The sequence below is a fragment of the Mustela erminea genome, chromosome 20, assembly GCF_009829155.1.
Source record: "Mustela erminea isolate mMusErm1 chromosome 20, mMusErm1.Pri, whole genome shotgun sequence".
NCBI classification, from domain to species: Eukaryota; Metazoa; Chordata; class Mammalia; order Carnivora; family Mustelidae; genus Mustela; species Mustela erminea.
Window position 1 is genome coordinate 4,930,933 of NC_045633.1, and position 17,387 is coordinate 4,948,319.

General features: G+C 43.1%; 1 protein-coding gene across 1 annotated transcript in view; it reads left to right on the forward strand.

The window, feature by feature from the left end:
* The window catches only part of LOC116581439, a 152,982-nt gene that overhangs the window by 18,294 nt on the left and 117,301 nt on the right, over positions 1–17,387 (forward strand). Inside the window, exon 3 of the mRNA XM_032328620.1 lies at positions 3,705–3,885. Within this exon, the coding sequence (XP_032184511.1) occupies positions 3,789–3,885 (97 nt within the window). The 5' untranslated portion in view covers positions 3,705–3,788. The remainder of the gene's footprint in view (positions 1–3,704; positions 3,886–17,387) is intronic.

The window sequence follows — 17,387 nt, forward strand, 5'->3', positions numbered from 1 at the left end:
TTGCATCAACATTTGGTCATCATTTAGCCTTTAACCAAGGGAACATGAGCAGTGTCACTTCTGGGTCAAAGTCTTTGAAGAAGTGGGTCCTCGAGTGTAGGTAATCCCAAAGCCCTGGGGGAAGTGGAATTATAAGACAGAAAGAGCCTGGGCTTCTGGGTCACTGCATGGAAGAAAGTTGCCCACTGAGCAGAAATGCTCACTAGACTTTGATGTGAGTGAGAAATCAGGACGCGCTATGCCAAATCGCTGGAATTTGGAGATTTGCTTATTGCACCTGCACGGATCACCTTCATTAACCATACACTGGCTCATCAGCCAGCCCCCGAATAATCTTTATCGGACTTCAGGCGCTTTGACCTCCTGAGACAGGGGCGCTGATGAAAGCAGTGGGACTCCTGATGTCCAGCATGGAACATTCCGGGTGGGGGAGGAACCTCTGTCCTGTAACAACTGTTCTGAGCGAAAACAGTGATATTTGTTAGCAGATAATGGGATGAGTAGGAAAGGATATTGAAGAGAAGAAAGGGTTGCAAAGGCAACACCCGTTGGCACAGGCTGACAAATGATTTCTGCTCCTTCACGAGGGGGAATATGTCCCACCCCAGTCATGTTTAAGCCTCCGACGACAGGCTCTGTGTCCTCTACCACACTAACCCTGCAGGGACAGTTTTGGCAGTAACCAGGGAAGAGGATCACTTCGCAAATAACACGTTTCAGTATCAATAACAATAAATATCCTTGAAAATCTCCGCAAGCCAGGCAGTAGGCTAGGTAGAGCAAGGACAAAAAAACCTGCCAAATTATATGTCTTCAGAGTGCTTACGAAGCAGTCAGGGTGACAGAATATAATCATAAGAAATATTAAGGAGCAGAGGCCAAATATAGCATGAATGGGGAAAAGGGAGCTGACACAGGTCTTCAGGGGAGAGCAGCCCCACTTGGGCTGTGACATAGCATCAGGCAGAGTCCTGGCTAGGACTCTCATTTTGGCAGCTGCATCTGGATGAAGTGCGAATAGAAAGAAACAAAGTCTCTGCAGGACAGTTTGTTTTAAAAAATTTTAGGGGTGCCTGGGTGGCTCAGTGGGTTAAGGCCTCTGCCTTCGGCTCAGGTCATGATCCCAGGGTCCTGGGATGGAGCCCTGCATCGGGGCTCTCTGCTCAGCAGGGAGCCTGCTTCCTCCTCTCTTCTCTGCCTGCCTCTCTGCCTGCTTGTGATCTCTGTCTGTCAAATAAATAAGTAAAATCTTTAAAAAAAATTCCAAAGTAATTTTTAGCATCTGGGGAAGCCTATAAAAGTGAGTCCTTTAGGTGGAAGTCATTTGACATGTGAGTGGTGAGCACAGTAAAAACTGCAGACCAATGTTCTAAAATTCTTCCAGCATCACAATCATTATGCAGTTCTGATTGGAGTCAATACCATGCTTTAAAAAAAAAAAATAAAAATTTTTTAAACAAATATTTAAAAAATTAACAGTCAGATTGGACACTGGCCTTGGAGGGGACCTGGCAGCTCCCAGCTGTACTTGGTGTTAACCCTTCACCTGCTGGAGCATGCGGAAGGTTCTTTGAGGGCAGGGTGTTGGGAGAGTGGCGTTTCCCAACCAATCAGAAGTATTTTAGCAACCCACAATGCTGCACTTGTGTATACTGGCCAAGCAATGACCTAGTACAGAATCATAAGACAAACGCACTACAGGGAAAATGGAACCTTACTATGATTCACCTCTCAAAGAGGATTGTGGCTAATAGTTCAGGATATATCCTCCCAGACTTTGAATTTTCTCTGCAAACATAAACAAGACCTTACTATGCATTCTGTACCACAAATTTTCCATTTCTCTTCTCTCAAAGCAGAGTGCATTGTGAACATTATGTGATGTGGGCACACAAAGAATTACCTTATGCTCTTGCGTTTCCTTTTATCTCCTAATTAGAAGTTGTGCACCTAAATCAATACCATTACTGGTGCATTTTTATGCACTACCAAGCTGCATCCTTCCACTCACACAGCATTTTAAACATACATTGTTCTTTGGTGTCGCTGCAAACTCTGTCATAAAGAGCCCATTCCTGCAGCTGCTCTTCTTCCCATGACTTTCCCTGGTTGCTTTTTCCAGTCTCTAGCTCCATGTCCTGCAGGACTCACCCTGGTCTTAATTTCCTAAGCAAACTTTAGGTTTTAGAAGGATCCACTCTACGTTATTAATTTCTTAGTCTCTCTCTTCATGCTTTCCCCGGTTTAATTGTCCTCTCCGCCATGTCAGATGCTGAGAAGATCCTCCTTGGTCTCCAGATCCTACTTTTCCTTAGGCTTGTCTCGTGGCATCTCACATCTGGAGTCAGATGGTGGAAGACTTTAAATTCAGGGTTATGTTTTTTGGGTTCTAAGACTTAAATAGGGGGAACAGATGAACTGACAGACAGAAAGTAGTGTTTGAGGTCAGTGGTGTGTAAGGGGCAGAATAAAAGGCAAGATGCATTGTGGAATGACTTGAGTGGAACTTTGTGGGGAGAGCAGCGAGGGATCTGTCCAAGGTGTTGCTTGATGTGTGCTGAAACATCACCGGATGTCCAAGGTATCCGTATGTATGTTTTTATTTGCAACAGCAGCAGCATGAACTAGGCAGGACTCACAGGATGGAGTGGAAGTTTTTCTTTCTCGCCTATGCCACCTTTACCTGAGAAGAGTCAGAACAAATAACCAAGCAGTATAGGAGGCTGGCTAGATTTTCTTTCTGGACATATATATTCTCCTAAATGTCTTGTACTTCTCTCCAGTTTAGAATGTCTGGAAATGAATTCCTCACCCTTACCAAACTTATCCCTCTTCTGCCTTTTCCCCATACCACAAATGGTGCCATCATTCCTAAAAGGTAGAATCAGCCTCAGTTCTACCTTTTATCTCTCACCCACCTTATACAGTGTCACCATGTTTTGTTGAGTCTTCCAAAAACAGACCTAGACCCCATCCTCTTCATTATCACTGCCACCCTTATGGGCTCTGGCACCATCCTCTCTCACCTGGACCACTGCATTGGTGCACTGGCCTGGACGGCTCTCCTCATTCTCTTGTTTCCTTCCATAAATCTCCTCATAGCCATGACAATGATCTTTTAACAATATAAATCTCATCAAGGCATTCATTTGCTTGAACCCTTTAATAGCTCCCCAATGCCTTCAGGAGATAAAAAGAACTCCTTACAGTGATCAGTCTTTGTAAGATCTGGTGTCTTATGTTTATTTTATATCTCTCCCCCATGGCACTGTAGTTCTTTCTTTTCTTCAACTGTTGTGCTCTGTCCAGACTTAGGACCTTTCCTCACACTTTTCTCTCTGGAATGATTCACCAGTCCCTGCCTTCACTGAGCTAACGCCTGCTTCATTTCTTAGCTCAAAGATCACTAATTCCAGGGTACCCCATGTTGGCTTAGATCCACCAATTACATGTTCCTGCAATACTCTGTATGTCTTCCTAAGAGCCAGTGAACATATTCAATATTTGTTTCCCTTCTAGATTTTTTTTCCATCAGGGAAGAGCCTGCATCTCTCTTTTTGACCATGGTATCATCTATAACCATACTCAACACTTAGAAGTTGCTTAGTAAACATTTGTTGAACAAATAACCAGGAGTCCAAGGACCCAGATTGGATGAGAACTGAGCTAAATGTCCTCAGATCTGGGTTCCTCATTGTCAACAGGCTGAAGTGATCTGAGAGGCAAGGGTTATAAGTCTTCAGCAGCTGCGTGTTGGAAAGACCAGCAGATGTTCTGACTGCTTCTAGATGTTGTTGGCGGGCTGTGTCAGAGGGGGCTGCCAGCCAGGCCTTGCCATGTCAGGAGACCTTGGGGGAAGGAGCAGATCTCAAGCTATAGCAGATGGTAAGTGCTGTCTTTAGTCTTTAACATTTAAGGGAAAGAACTGGGAATAGACACTCGGCTCAGTGGCAGTTATGATGCATTTAAATCAGCTTTGCACATCATTTACAGAAATGCATATGCCTCCAAAATTCTTAATTGCCCTTAGATTGTGTAGGAGCTTCCTCCTGTCCATCTCTCTGTTCTCAAAGCCTAGTACAGAGCCAGCCCTCTGTGTACTGGGTGGGCTGCTTGCTGAAGGCAGGCACATCCTAAGACCTAGTAGCATTTGACTGGCCTTGGGTAACTGACCATCTTCTCTGGGAGAGTCACACTCCCTATGGAGGACACTATGTCTTTTGCTTCTTTATATCTCCTGGGAGGTCACCATATTGATGCCGAACTTCGTGCGGACACCCGATCGGCATAGCGCACTACAGCCCAGAACTCCTGGGCTCAAGCGATCCTCCTGCCTCAGCCTCCCGAGTAGCTGGGACTACAGGTGCGCGCCACCGCGCCCGGCTGCTTCTTTATATCTCCCCCAATTTACTCAGTTATTCTACCCAAGCCAGTATTGGGCTGGGTGGGAAGACGCCACTTGGCTTTATTGTAGTTTCCTGGAGAACAACGACTTCTGAATAAGGGAAGTAGGGCTTGGGTACGTATTTCCGTTGATTTCCACTTGAAAATGGGAACATAAGTACCTGCTCCATAAAATTGTTAGAGAGATTAAGTAAAATCACATATGTGAAAGGACCCAGCCTGTGCCTGACATACAGAAAGGTAGATTTGAAGATAGCATGGTGAATATGTCACGGGCCTTGCAGTCACTGGGCCCTGGGTTTAAATCCCGGCTTTGTCACTTATGAGTGTTGCGAAATTGACGACTTGTGTAACTTCTGTGAGCCTCACTGTCGTGGTGGAGGAAATGGCACTAAACCACAGGATCTAATTCACAGAGTGGATGGAAGGATTAAATGCAGTCATGCACAGAAAATGCTTGGCCAGGGGCGCCTGGGTGGCTCAGTGGGTTAAAGCACCTGTCTTCGGCTCAGGTCATGATTTCAGGGTCCTGGGATCGAGCCCTGCATCAGGCTTTCTGCTTGGCAGGGATCCTGCTTCCCCATCTCTCTGCCTGCCTCTCTCCCTACTTGTGAGATCTCTGCCAAATAAACAAATCTTAAAAAAAAAAGAAAAAAGAAAATGCTTGGCCATAGAGTGAGTGCTTAATAAAAAGATAATACTCTTTAACATCATCATCATTATTGGACAGGGGATGGGAAAGGGGGTGTCCTGCTGTTTGCAATCCTTCTGGGAAAACTTGGGGTCGGAGGTCTGGATTGATAACTGCCATCCTTCCAGTTATTCAAGCTAAAAGTTTAGAATGGTCCTTGAATCCTTTGTTTTTCTCAGTCCCCATAACCAGCGTATCAGGTATTCCTGTGGGCTTTCCCTTTAAAGCAGAAGCTGGCTAACTCTCTGCCCTCTCAGTTGCTACTACTCCGGTCTGACTGCTGTCCTCTTGCTCCTGGGCACCGCTGCTGCCTCCGAGCTGGTCTCCCGGCTTTTTTCCAGCGGTCTTCTCAACACAGCAGCCAGAAGAATCCTGGTAAAAACACATGGTCTGCCCATGTCTCTTTGCTGAAAACCTTCCAGTGGCTCCCCATCGCCCCTAGACTAAGAACCAGAGGCATTCCAGGGACTCAGGCTCCGCAGCGCTGTGACCTCCTCCTCTGTCTGCAGCGCTGTGACCTCCTCCTCTGTTCCTTGCCTTTCACCTCCTCCTCCCGTCTTCAGTCATTCTGTGCCAGCCACATTCGTTCATTTGCTGTTTCTTTTTAAAAATTTTATACTTTAGTTTTTAATTTTTTAATTTAATACCTTTAATTTTTAAAATTTTATACTTCAATTTTTTATTGTAAGTGAACTCTATGCCCAGCATGGGGCTTGAACTCATGACCCTGAGATCTACTGACTGAGCCAGCCAGGCGCTCTTATTTGTTGTTTCTTGAACACACCAGGCATACTCCTCTATTTTGGGCATTTTGCATGGGCTATTCCTTCTTCCTATAATGCTCAGAAAAAAATTAAATGTTTGCTAAAGAATGAACCAAAAGGAGGTGCCTGAGTGGCTCAGTCAGTTAAGTGTCCAACTCTTAGTTTTAACTCACGTCATAATCTCAGGATTGTGAGATCGAGCCCTGCTTTGGGCTCTGCGCTGAGTGTGGAGCCTGCTTGAGATCTCGCTCTACCTATCCCTACTCCCGCCTGTTTGTGAGCACTCTTTCTTTTTATTTTATTTATTTTTTTTAAAGATTTTATTTATTTATTTGACAGAGAGAGATCACAAGTAGGCAGAGACACAGGCAGAGAGAGAGAGAGAGAGGAGGAAGCAGGCTCCCCGCTGAGCAGAGAGCCTGATGCGGGACTTGATCCCAGGACCCTGAGATCATGACCCGAGCCGAAGGCAGCGGCTTAACCTACTGAGCCACCCAGGCGCCCCGCTCTTTCTCTTTAAAAAAAAGAAAAAAAGAACCAAAGGGAAGGAACTTCAAAGATCTAGAGTCAGCTTATACAGGAGAAATCATAAGGCCTACAGAGTATTTAAACATTTAAAAAGATTTGCTACCCACTCAAAAATACGGTTTCATTTTCCAGATTACAGTCCAAATTTAAAAATTCTCATGAAGACTAAAATGACCTGGTAACATTGGATCCACAGTCCCTAATAGAAAGCGTGGGGAGAATGGAGACATTTTCACCCCCTTTGGACTAGGCAGATCTTTCCAGTTTGCTGTGATCTAGCCCAACATACTGCCTTCACTTGGGTTACCTTCTGGTCCCTGGAGGCATCTGGGTTTGCTCCTTGTATTTTTCTGCCAGCAGCTAGTGTACACTCCCATCTCTGAGGCAGGCGTCCTGCTCCTGTGGGCCTGGTCTCCCATCTTCCTGGGCTCTCTCTCCATGTTTTAAGTAATTAGGTACTGGGGTGATAGACCATGGAAGATCAGTCCTCAGTCACTCCTGAACACACAAAAATATTCGTGAATACATGAGATGAAAATGTTTCTCTGCTGGGAACATTGGTCAGAGGGTTGATGTTTCTGTAGCATTGGTAATTGGATTTCTACAATGAGAGATTCAGTCATTTGGGGTTTGTCTGATGCGTTGTGGGCTGGGATGGCGGCTCGTGGCAGGCATTCAGTGTGGCCCCATCGTCAGGGGGCTGAGCTGCCATCTGACCAACAGGCGAGAGAGAGGAGGGAGGGTTGAGGAAGTCACTGGGGGCTCTTATAGTCCAAACTTCTTATCGGTGAGCTGCACGAAGAACACCATCTCTCAGATTTATCCACAATTTTAATGAATGTCCTATTTGAGATAATGACCCATATCTGGACTTGCACAAAGCCCTGAAAATACTCCTACGAACTGTGTTTTATCTCAAGTACTGCAGTGTGCAGCATCCAACATTACCATTGATATTATCTTTTGAGAACTCTTTCCCAGGTTCTTTATTAAGGTTTAATTAAATTTTATGTGTTATCAATTAGGATTAATCTGCATTTAGTCTGAATTAGAAGGAGCCAATTATAAATAACACCACTTCTCATTTGTTCCTGAATGCAAAATGAAGGTTTTTAAACTTCTCGGGGAAAAAAAAAAAACAACAAAAAAAACCCCCAACAACCCCTCTGAACCAAATGTGCACTTTAAAGAGTTTTATGCCCAGGAGGCGGAAAGTTCTATTAAAATAAAGTAAAAGAATTCTTGTAGAAAGGTATTATAGACAGAAAATGGGGGATAGTGAGGGAACCAAATTGTGACTAAAGCATACTTCCAGGAGGAGCTTTAAGAAACTTGCATTTCCTGTTTTTATACACTTAGAAAGTGTAGATCTTCTTTGAGTTAAGATGGGGATATGTCCCTTTAAACCCATTGTAAGTTGAAAATATCGTAATTCAAAAGTGTATTTAATATATCTAACCTACTGGACACCTTAGCTTAACCTAGTCTGCCTAAAAATGTGCTCAGGACACTTACAACATTAGCTGACAGTTAAGAAACGTCATCAAGATAAAAAGCTTCTGCACAGTGAAGGAAACAGTCAGAACTAAAAGGCAGCCTGCAGAATGGGAGAAGATTTTTTTTTTTTTTTGGGAGAAGATATTTTTAAATGACATCTCTGATAAAGGGTTGGTATCTAAAATCTATAAAGAATTTATCAAACTCAACACCCAAAAAACAAATAATGCAGTTAAGAAATGGACAGGAGACATGAAGAGACTTTTTTCCAGAGAAGACCTACAGATGGCCAACAGACACATGAAAAGATGTTCAACATCACTCATCGTCAGGGAAATACAAATCAAAACCCCAATGAGATATCACCTCACACCTGTCTGTATGGCAAAAATTAACAACACAGGAGACAACAGATGTTGGTAGGAATTCAGAGAAAGGGAAACCCTCTCACACTGTTGGAGGGAAGGCATATGGGTGCAGCCACTCTGGAAAACAATATGGAGGTTCCTCAGAAAGTTCAAAATAGAATTATCTTATGACTTAGCAATTGCACTACTAGGTATTAACCCAAAGGACACAAAAATACTGATTTGAAGGGGTACACGCACCCCAGTGTTTATAACAGCATTATCAATGATAGCCAATTATGGAAAGAGCCCAGACATCCATTGACTGGTGAATGGATAAAGAAGACAGGGTACATTGGGGCGCCTGGGTGGCTCAGTGGGTTAAAGCCTCTGCCTTTGGCTCAGGTCATGATCCCAGGGTCCCGGGATCGAGCCCTACATTGGGCTCTCTGCTCGGCATCGAGCCTGCTTCCCTTCCTCTCTCTCTGCCTGCCTCTCTGCCTACTTGTGATCTCTGTCTGTCAAATAAATCAATAAAATCTTTAAAAAAAAAGGAAGACATGGTATATATACCCAATGGAATATTACTCAGCCATCAAAAGGATGAAATCTTGCCATTTGCAACAATGTGGATGGAGCTAGAGCATATTATGCTTAGTGAAATAAGTCAAAGACAAATACCATATGGTTTCACTCACGTGGAATTTAAGAAACAAAACATGTAATAGGGGGAAGGAAAAAAAAAGAGGAAGACAAGCCATATTAATGATAGAGAACAAACTGAGGGTTGCTCGAGGAGGGGTGGATGGGAGATGGGCTAAACGGGTGGTACGCAGTAAGGAGGGCACTGGCAATGAACACTGGGTGTTACATTTAAGTGACGAATCACTAAATGCTATTCCTGAACCATCCAGTGCACTATTACACTATATGTTTACTAACTAGAACTTAAAAATTTGAAACATTAAAAAAGAATCAGCGGACACAAAGTCTGTTTTATAGTAAAGTGTCATCTCACGTATTGGCTGAACACTATACTGAGAGTGAAAAACAGAGTGGTTGTACGGGTGCAGAGTGGTTTGCTGACCCTCATGGTTGTGTGGTTGAATGGGAGCTGTGGCTGCCGCTGCCCAGCATGATGGAAGGAGGTCCTGTTGCACGTTGCTAGCTCGGGTAAAAGCAAAATTCAAAATTCCAAGAAAGGTTTTTATTGAGTGAGTATTGCTTTGGCACCATTGTAAAATTGAAAAATTGTTAAGTTGAACCATTAATAATTCAGAAACTGTCTGTATGTGGATGGGTAGTACAGATATTGCAACCTATTTTTTGTTACACACAGGCATTTTGCTATAGCTCTAGAAGTTTTCCAGGTGGCATGCGATCTAAAAGAGAAATCTGTTTGCCCACATCTAACCATGGAGTTCTTAAAAAACCCATCTCCATGGAGGGGACGAAGGACCTGCGCAGGCAGAATGATTCTACTTGGTGGGAACATATCAAAAGTTTTTCCTTCTTAAAAAAAAAAAAAAAAAAGTTTTTTCCTTCTGGAATTCTGGTTGGATGTTGGTAGTCTAAGCATCATTGGCTGTGAGGACAGCCATGGCATGAGAGATACAGTCATCTGTGGGTAGTTGAGGCAGAGACTTTCAGGTTTAAAGTGTTAACCTGGGGCAGTTGCAGAGAGAGAAAGAGAGTGCTCTATAGTTTCTGACACATCTGTTTCGGGAAGAGGCCACATTGTCTCACGCTCTGCTGTGCTCAGTGAGACCAGTTCTGACCAGTTCAGCTATTTCCAGTTCTTTTCCTTCTGGGCACAAGTAGGCTTTGTACTCTTCTCCTTCCCCAACCCTGAACTTGGCTAGCGGCCTGAGATTTATGTGGTTAATGACATGCAAGAAGTGAGGGGTGTCAGTTGCCTGCGGAAGCGTTAAGAGGTAGCACGCCATGTTTTCCCTATCACAGCAATTGTGGAGACATGGGTCAGATGGAGGGGGAGGAGCCGAGGAAGAGAGAGAGAGAGAGAATGAATCTCAAGCAGGGTCCACACACAGCACAGAGCCTGACGCAGGGCTCGATCCCATGACCCTGAGATCATGACCTGAGCCAGAATCAAGAGTGGGAAGCTTCACTGACTAAGCCACCCAGGTGCACCTTCTCTAAGCTTTGATTTCTTTACGTTTTGGTACCTGCCTTATTGAGTTGTTAATTGAAAAAAGTAATTCACAAAAATTGCTTCACTCGTTATCTGGCACACAGCAGGTACTTAATGAAAGCACTTGCTGGTCTTACTGCTGTAGTTGGGGATGCCTCTGTGTTGTGTCTAAATGACCCTATCTGTGATACCACGATAGTATGTTCATTGTTTCTGTGAACTGTTAGCAGTTCAGTATCTGGCCCTCCATCCTGATCAGCAGTCCCACAGCAGGCTCGCTTGATTCCCCTCTGTTGGAGTTTCTAGAATAGACAAAGCCTTCTAACACATAGTTGTAATTACTTTCGCCTCTTCATTACAACACTATCTAATATCTCATATAGTTTAAGGAAGTTTAGCCTATGATAACAGCCCATTTGGGGAACCTCTGTGTTTTCAATGAGCAGTTGGAGACCTACCCTGCATAGGCCTTCTGACTCCTCTGTGGACTCCAGCACTCCTTTTACACAAATACCCAGCCATTCCAAAAGTAACTTGTGACTTGTTTACCTTGGGCCTCTGCACATTTGTCAGCTTGGGTCTCATTTTAGCGTGTCCTGCCTGTATATAGGTGTAAACCAAGTGACTTGTGGACTTGAATTCTTTCGGTGACCGATAAACAGGTATACACTGGGGGAACTCTTCCCATGGCTTGGTGTGCTGTTGTGCTACAAATCCCTTAGAGGCTGTCACACAGGAGGAAACCTTGGGGACATTCAGGAACAGTGATGAGGCCAGTTCAAATATTATCTGGACCAGAATTTAGCATATCCAGTTCTCTCGGATGGTAAGGTCTTGTTCCAGAATCATAGTGCGGGATTCCGTTGTGTGCAGACTCACTCTAGCCAGGAATGTTTTTGTTGCAAATGACAAAAACCCAGCACAAACCCCAAAGAAAATGTGTTGGCTATCTTAATTGGGAACTGCTATGGCTAAACCCTTCCAGCTTCAAGTCTGGCAGTATCTGGGTATTCATTTTATTTATTTATTTATTTATTTGACAGACAGAGATCTCAAGTAGGCAGAGAGGCAGGCAGAGAGAGAGAGAGAGAGAGAGGAGAAAGCAGGCTCCTTGCTGAGCAGAGAGCCCAATGCTGGGCTCAATCCCAGGACCCTGGGACCATGACCTGAGCCCAAGGCAAAAAGGCTTTAACCCACTGAGCCACCCAGGCACCCCTGGGTATTCATTTCAAAAAAAAAAAAAGATTTTTATTTATTTATTTGACAGAGAGAGCATACAAACAGGGGGAATAGCAGAGGGAGAGGGAGAAACTGGCTGTCTGCTGAGCAGGGAACCTGAGGCAGGGCCCGATGATCTGAGCCAAAGGCAGACGCTTAACCGACAGCCACCCAGGCACCCTTGTATCTGGACATTCAGATGATGTCATTAGTTCTTTCTCTCTCCCCAACTCTGACTTACTTTTTCTCTGTATTGATTTTCCTTTTCTTCACTCTTTCACATGGTGGCAGTGACAGCACCAGCACCTCTGGGCTTCCATTGCTCTTGTACCAATGATTTCAACAAAAAAGATTAGACTGTGCTGCTTTTTGGACAGTTCTAGCAAAAGTACTGGGGAGAGCCCCAGAGTTAATTTTTCTACTGTACTGCAAACCGAAAAGATTTTAAAAATCCAATAAAGAAGTAGGCAAAAGATAAGAGTAGGCAGCTTTCAGAGGAGGAAATGCAAATGGCCAATAAGCAAATTAAATTATGCTCATTCATATGGGGGAAGGGGAATGTAAATAAAAAGCCAGTAAGATCGTGTTAGAAATTCATTAGTTTGGCCAAAATGGAAATGATTCATAACCTACAGCTTCTGACTGTGTGGGGGAAATTGGGACTCTCTCAGACTTTGCTGGTATGAGCAAGAGTTGTTTTGACCATTCAGAATAATTTGTGATTTGTTTAACTAGACTATTGGTGAACAAAAATCTGGAAGTAGTCACTGAAATTCAAAATATACATACTCTTTGGGTAAAAATACAGGTCAAAAGAGAAATGTTTGTTTATTACAGCATATTGGATACTTGCATAAATTTGGAAACAGTCCAGATGTACAAAAATAGGAAATTACTGAGTAAATATATTATTTCATACTCTGGAGTTTTATGCAGCTACCAGGGGAAAAACATGGAGCTATACCTATAATATCTTGTTAAGAAAGAAAATTTGTGTAGGATGATCTCATTTTTGATGAAAAAGAAAATCTATCCGTGTAACTTAAAAAAAAAAAAAGATTTATTTATTTATTTATTTGACAGAGCGAGATCACAAGTAGGCAGAGAGGCAGGCAGGGAGAGAGAGGAGGAAGCAGGCTCCCCGCTGAGCAGAGAGCCTGATGCGGGACTCGATCCCAGGACCCTGGGATCATGACCTGAGCTGAAGGCAGAGGCTTTAACCCACTGAGCCACCCAGGTGCCCCTATTCGTGTAACTTTTTATAGATGCATTAGCCCAGGAAAAACATGGGAAAATACATATCATGTAGTTGACATTAGTTACTTTGAAGGGAAGAGTTCATGTGACTATATTTTGTTATACAGTTCGGGAGGGAAATTCAGCAAAGTACATTTTAAAACGGACAGGGTATTATCTGTGTCCCGGAAACATGAGAACAGCAGATGGACTTTGGACTTCCGATGGAGTAGCATCTTAAATCTTCAGGTAGGTGAGACGGAGGTGGGGGGTATGAATCTGCAGCTCCTGTCAAGGGTCCGTTTCACAGGTAGTTGGTAAAAGCTTCCTCTGCCAGTGCTGGTTGTGATGTTCGTGCTGCCATGCTCTGCCGCAAGGGGATGGTGTCCTCCACTGACCCTGTTGGTGATGGACCTTCCGTCTGAAGAATGAACCCCTTAGGTGCCCATGGGGCGGGCATGTTCGGTTTCAGCAACTACGCTATCTTGTACATAGAGAGAGGATGAGGTCAGGCCCTGGTTGTCAAAGTTGTTTGCCGTTCATGAGGTCTGAGTGGCCTCCTCTGGTTGTGCCACAGTCCTGTTGTGGGTTAAGGCTATCTGTGGGCCGTCTGTGGAATCTAACATGCAAACTGTGTGATGGGCTAAAGGGCGGAGGATTTCGACTCTCCTTATTTCCTTTTTATTTTGTTGTTATTCTTTGGACGTTTGGGATGTAACTAGGGAGTTGATGTTATTTTTCAGGGTTACCAGCTTCTATGTTTACGTCATGATCAGTCAGCACATCTATTAAGCAGATGTTTATGGAATGTTGGCCACTGGGGAGGGCACATCACTGGCCTTCCTCTTGTACTTCGTGTTTTTCACATTTGTACTGAATGGCTGTAACTACGTGGAAGTAAAGTAAAAAAGAACAGTCTCCCAAGTAATTATTGAGTCAAAGGAAAAATAAAATATATAATCAAAGACCACTTAGAGAATAATGAGAATGTGACTCAGACATATGAAAACTCACAGGATATAGCCAAAGCCCTTAAATTGCTTTTTATTGTTGAAAATAAAAATGAATGAAGTTAGCTTTAAAATCAAGAACTATGAAAATTAGAAAAAAATTTCCAGGAAGTAAAAAAATATATATAAATCTTCTCAAGAACAAAGCAGAAATCCATGGATCAAAAGCAGAAAAGCTCAAGATATAATAAATGCATCTAAGAAGTGGTTCTTGGAAGAAAACTAATAATGCAGATAAACCACTGGCATATTGACTGAAGGGAGGAAGAACAAAACAAATAAAATTATAGATGAGGAACTAAAAAAGACATGTGGGAGATTAAAACCCAAGATCTACCATGAGCAGATCTTTCTAAAGAAATGAAAAAAAATCCAGCGATGCCGATTTTTTGTGCCATCTCGACAACAGAAATGGGCTCATGAAAAAGTAATGTATGAAAAGAAAAATAATCATACAAAAATTAAAAAGTTAAAGTGTTACTAAATGGTAGCTCTAAAGTAGCCTCCTCGAACAGAGATTTTTCTAATGTTGTTTTTTTCCCCCTATATTTTCCAGCAGCAGATTGTTCCTATACTTGACTAACGGTTCCAGATTATAGAAAAGCATGGAAAACTCTATAATTCATTTTATCAGGATGGAATGACCCTGAAATCCAATCTTGAAGAATATAGAGGGGGAATGGAGGAGGAGAACAGAAGACCACGGCACTAGATGAAAAACTGTAAATAAAATAATAGCAAACAGAATTCAATAATACATTAATAGAATCATTCACCATGACCAAGTAGGATTTAGCTTCAGAATGCAAAGACTTTTGTTTTTCAGATCAATTTTATTAAAAAAGAAATAAAAGAAAGTCTCCTAGATTAGTTGAGGCACCTTTTCTGCACCCGTTCAGGATTTCATTCTCTCCCACCTTCCCTTCTTCCATCCCACACCCCTTGCAGAAACGACTATCGTGAAGTTGGTATTTAGCCCCCTAATCTACATTTTGTATCCCTGCAATTTTCATATGTCCATAAATACTAAACTACATATTAGTTTGTATGTCCTTAACATTTCATAACTGGCTTTATTCTAAGTGGGTTCCTCTGGAACTTGATTTTTTTTTTTCCCCCTCTTGGTGTTATGTTCTCAAGATGTATCCAGGTTGACACAAGTAGATCTAGCTCATTCATTATATAAATGCACTATATTTTATTTATCCTTTATTTTCTACATGTGGACATTTAGGTTGTTTCCCTTATCTTGGTGGTTATTATAAACAATACTCCCACAAACATTGCATTTTTTTCCCCACATGCACGTGTGAATGACATTACAGTTTACTCTCCTGTCTGCTGGGTGTGACAGTTCTGTCTCCCACAGCCGTGCTAATTCTTGTGTGGGATGGGTTTATTTCTGTTTTAGTTTGTTTCCCTGATTTTTCCAGTGTTCAGTGATCAAGAGTGTTTCCTTTTCTCTGAGTTCTCTCTTTATATCTGTTGTCTGATTTATACTAGGTTAAGAAAATCCTTTTCCTGTTGATTTGTAGGATTTCTTTTTATATTCTGTTGATCCAGGACTATTTAATGACAAGGAATGTGTTAATATATTACACCAGAGAAGTAGGTTAAAAAAATACCCTATATGATAAGCCAATAGATACCAAAGAGGCCTTCAGTAGAACCCGAGATTACTTTTTATAAAAAGCTCTTTGAAATTTGAGGAACAGAAACATGATAAAATTATCTCTTTGGAACAAACAAGGTATCCCTCAGTCTTGCTGAGGAAACATGAAATGTGTTTTCATTAGAGATAATGATGCTTACTGTTAGGGGCTGAATTGTGTCCCCCCACCCAGTTCCATATGGTGAGGTCCTGATCCCCAGAACCTCAGAATGGGGCTGTGTTTGGAGAGATCGTCTTTAGAGAGGTAATTCAGTGGACATGCAGTCACTGGATGGGGCCTCATCCAGTGCGACTCATGTCCTTGGGAGAAGAGGAAGCAAGGACACAGAAGGGCACAGGGCGATGCCCCTGTGGAGACATGGGCGAAGGCAGTCATCCGTAAGCCAGCAGATCCTTCTCTAATGGCTCTGGAAGAAACCAACCCTACTGCCACCTTGATCTTGGACTTCTAGCTTCCAGAATTATGAGAAAATAAATTTCAGGTTTTTGACCCACCCTGTCTATGGTATTTGTGATGGCAGCCCGAACAGACCAGTATACTCACCTTCACCGATACTGTGTAAGTGTGTTGTGAAATTTTTGATCAATGACCATATGGGTTTACAGAGATAGAGGCGCACCTGTGGGAAACACCAGTGTATCCATCATAAGTGACGTGTCATGAGAACTGGAACGTTGTCAGTACGATGGTTCAGGAACATGATTGGATCTCAGACATTTAGGATGAATAACCAATAAGACAGCTATTACTAAATGTCTTATTGGCAATATCAACAAAAAATAATCAGACTGTAAGAGGAGGAAGTGCGTGATGAAAACTATAAAAATTTACTAAAGGGCGCCTGGGTGCCCAGTCAGTTAAGCAGCTGACTCTTGATTTAGGCTCAGGTCATGATCTCAGGGTCCTAAGATCGGTCCCTGCATTGATTCTTCCTCTCTCTCTTTCTCACTCATGCACGCATGTGTGTGCGTGCTCTCTCTCTTAAAAAATAAATAAAAATAAACACGTCCTGAGCAGTGCAGGTGGTTTAGATAAATAGACGTGTCAGTTGCCTGAACAGGAGCCTAAAGAGTTTAGAGATTTAAATTCTTCAAGAATTAGCTTACAGATGAACACATGGAATTTCTACTGATTACTGCCTTAATAAAATAATTCTGTGGTCCAGTGAGGACAACACAGGAAAGGATTCCTAACAAGAGACTCGAAACACTAGATACGATAACGTATTACGAAGCTCTAACAATTCAAACAGGGTGGCGTGGCGCAGGAATTCCGAACCAGGGAGGTGGAACAATTGTTTGCCATGTCTCCCTTTAACAGTCACCAAAGATGGGACATGAAAAACAAATGATGCAAAGATTATCTTTTAAAAAATCGAAGAGCAGTGGAAGCTGGAGTGAAGGAACCAGGCAGGGCAAGTAAGGTCAGGAAGGGTTGTGGGTGTAGCTGTCAGCCCGTGAGAGGGAAGACCGTGCCTTACTCTGACCCCCGTCTTCCCTTTGCGTCTCTTCCTGCCGGCTTTGGGGAAGGGCTACAGGATGGTCATTCCCCCTCCCTCCGGCTGAGTAGACTCTCTAGGAGGGCCCCCCCGAACCCCCGAAGGAAAGGCCTCATGTAGTAGACATCATGCTTGGGGTGTTTCATAGAACTCACACAGGTCAGGACTTTATGGTTGGTTAGAACAGTAAATGGTCTCATAAATAACATTCATGCTTCTCTAAAACCATGCCTGCCGTGGGTGGTCCCCCAGTGAGTAGTCTGGCTCATTCTCTCGCATGTGGAACTCTTGGAGGCACCAGCGATCCTGCTTGTAGTACTGCAGTCCTGACCCCACTCTCCTCTCAACACAGAGCAGGCCGAAGAGGAA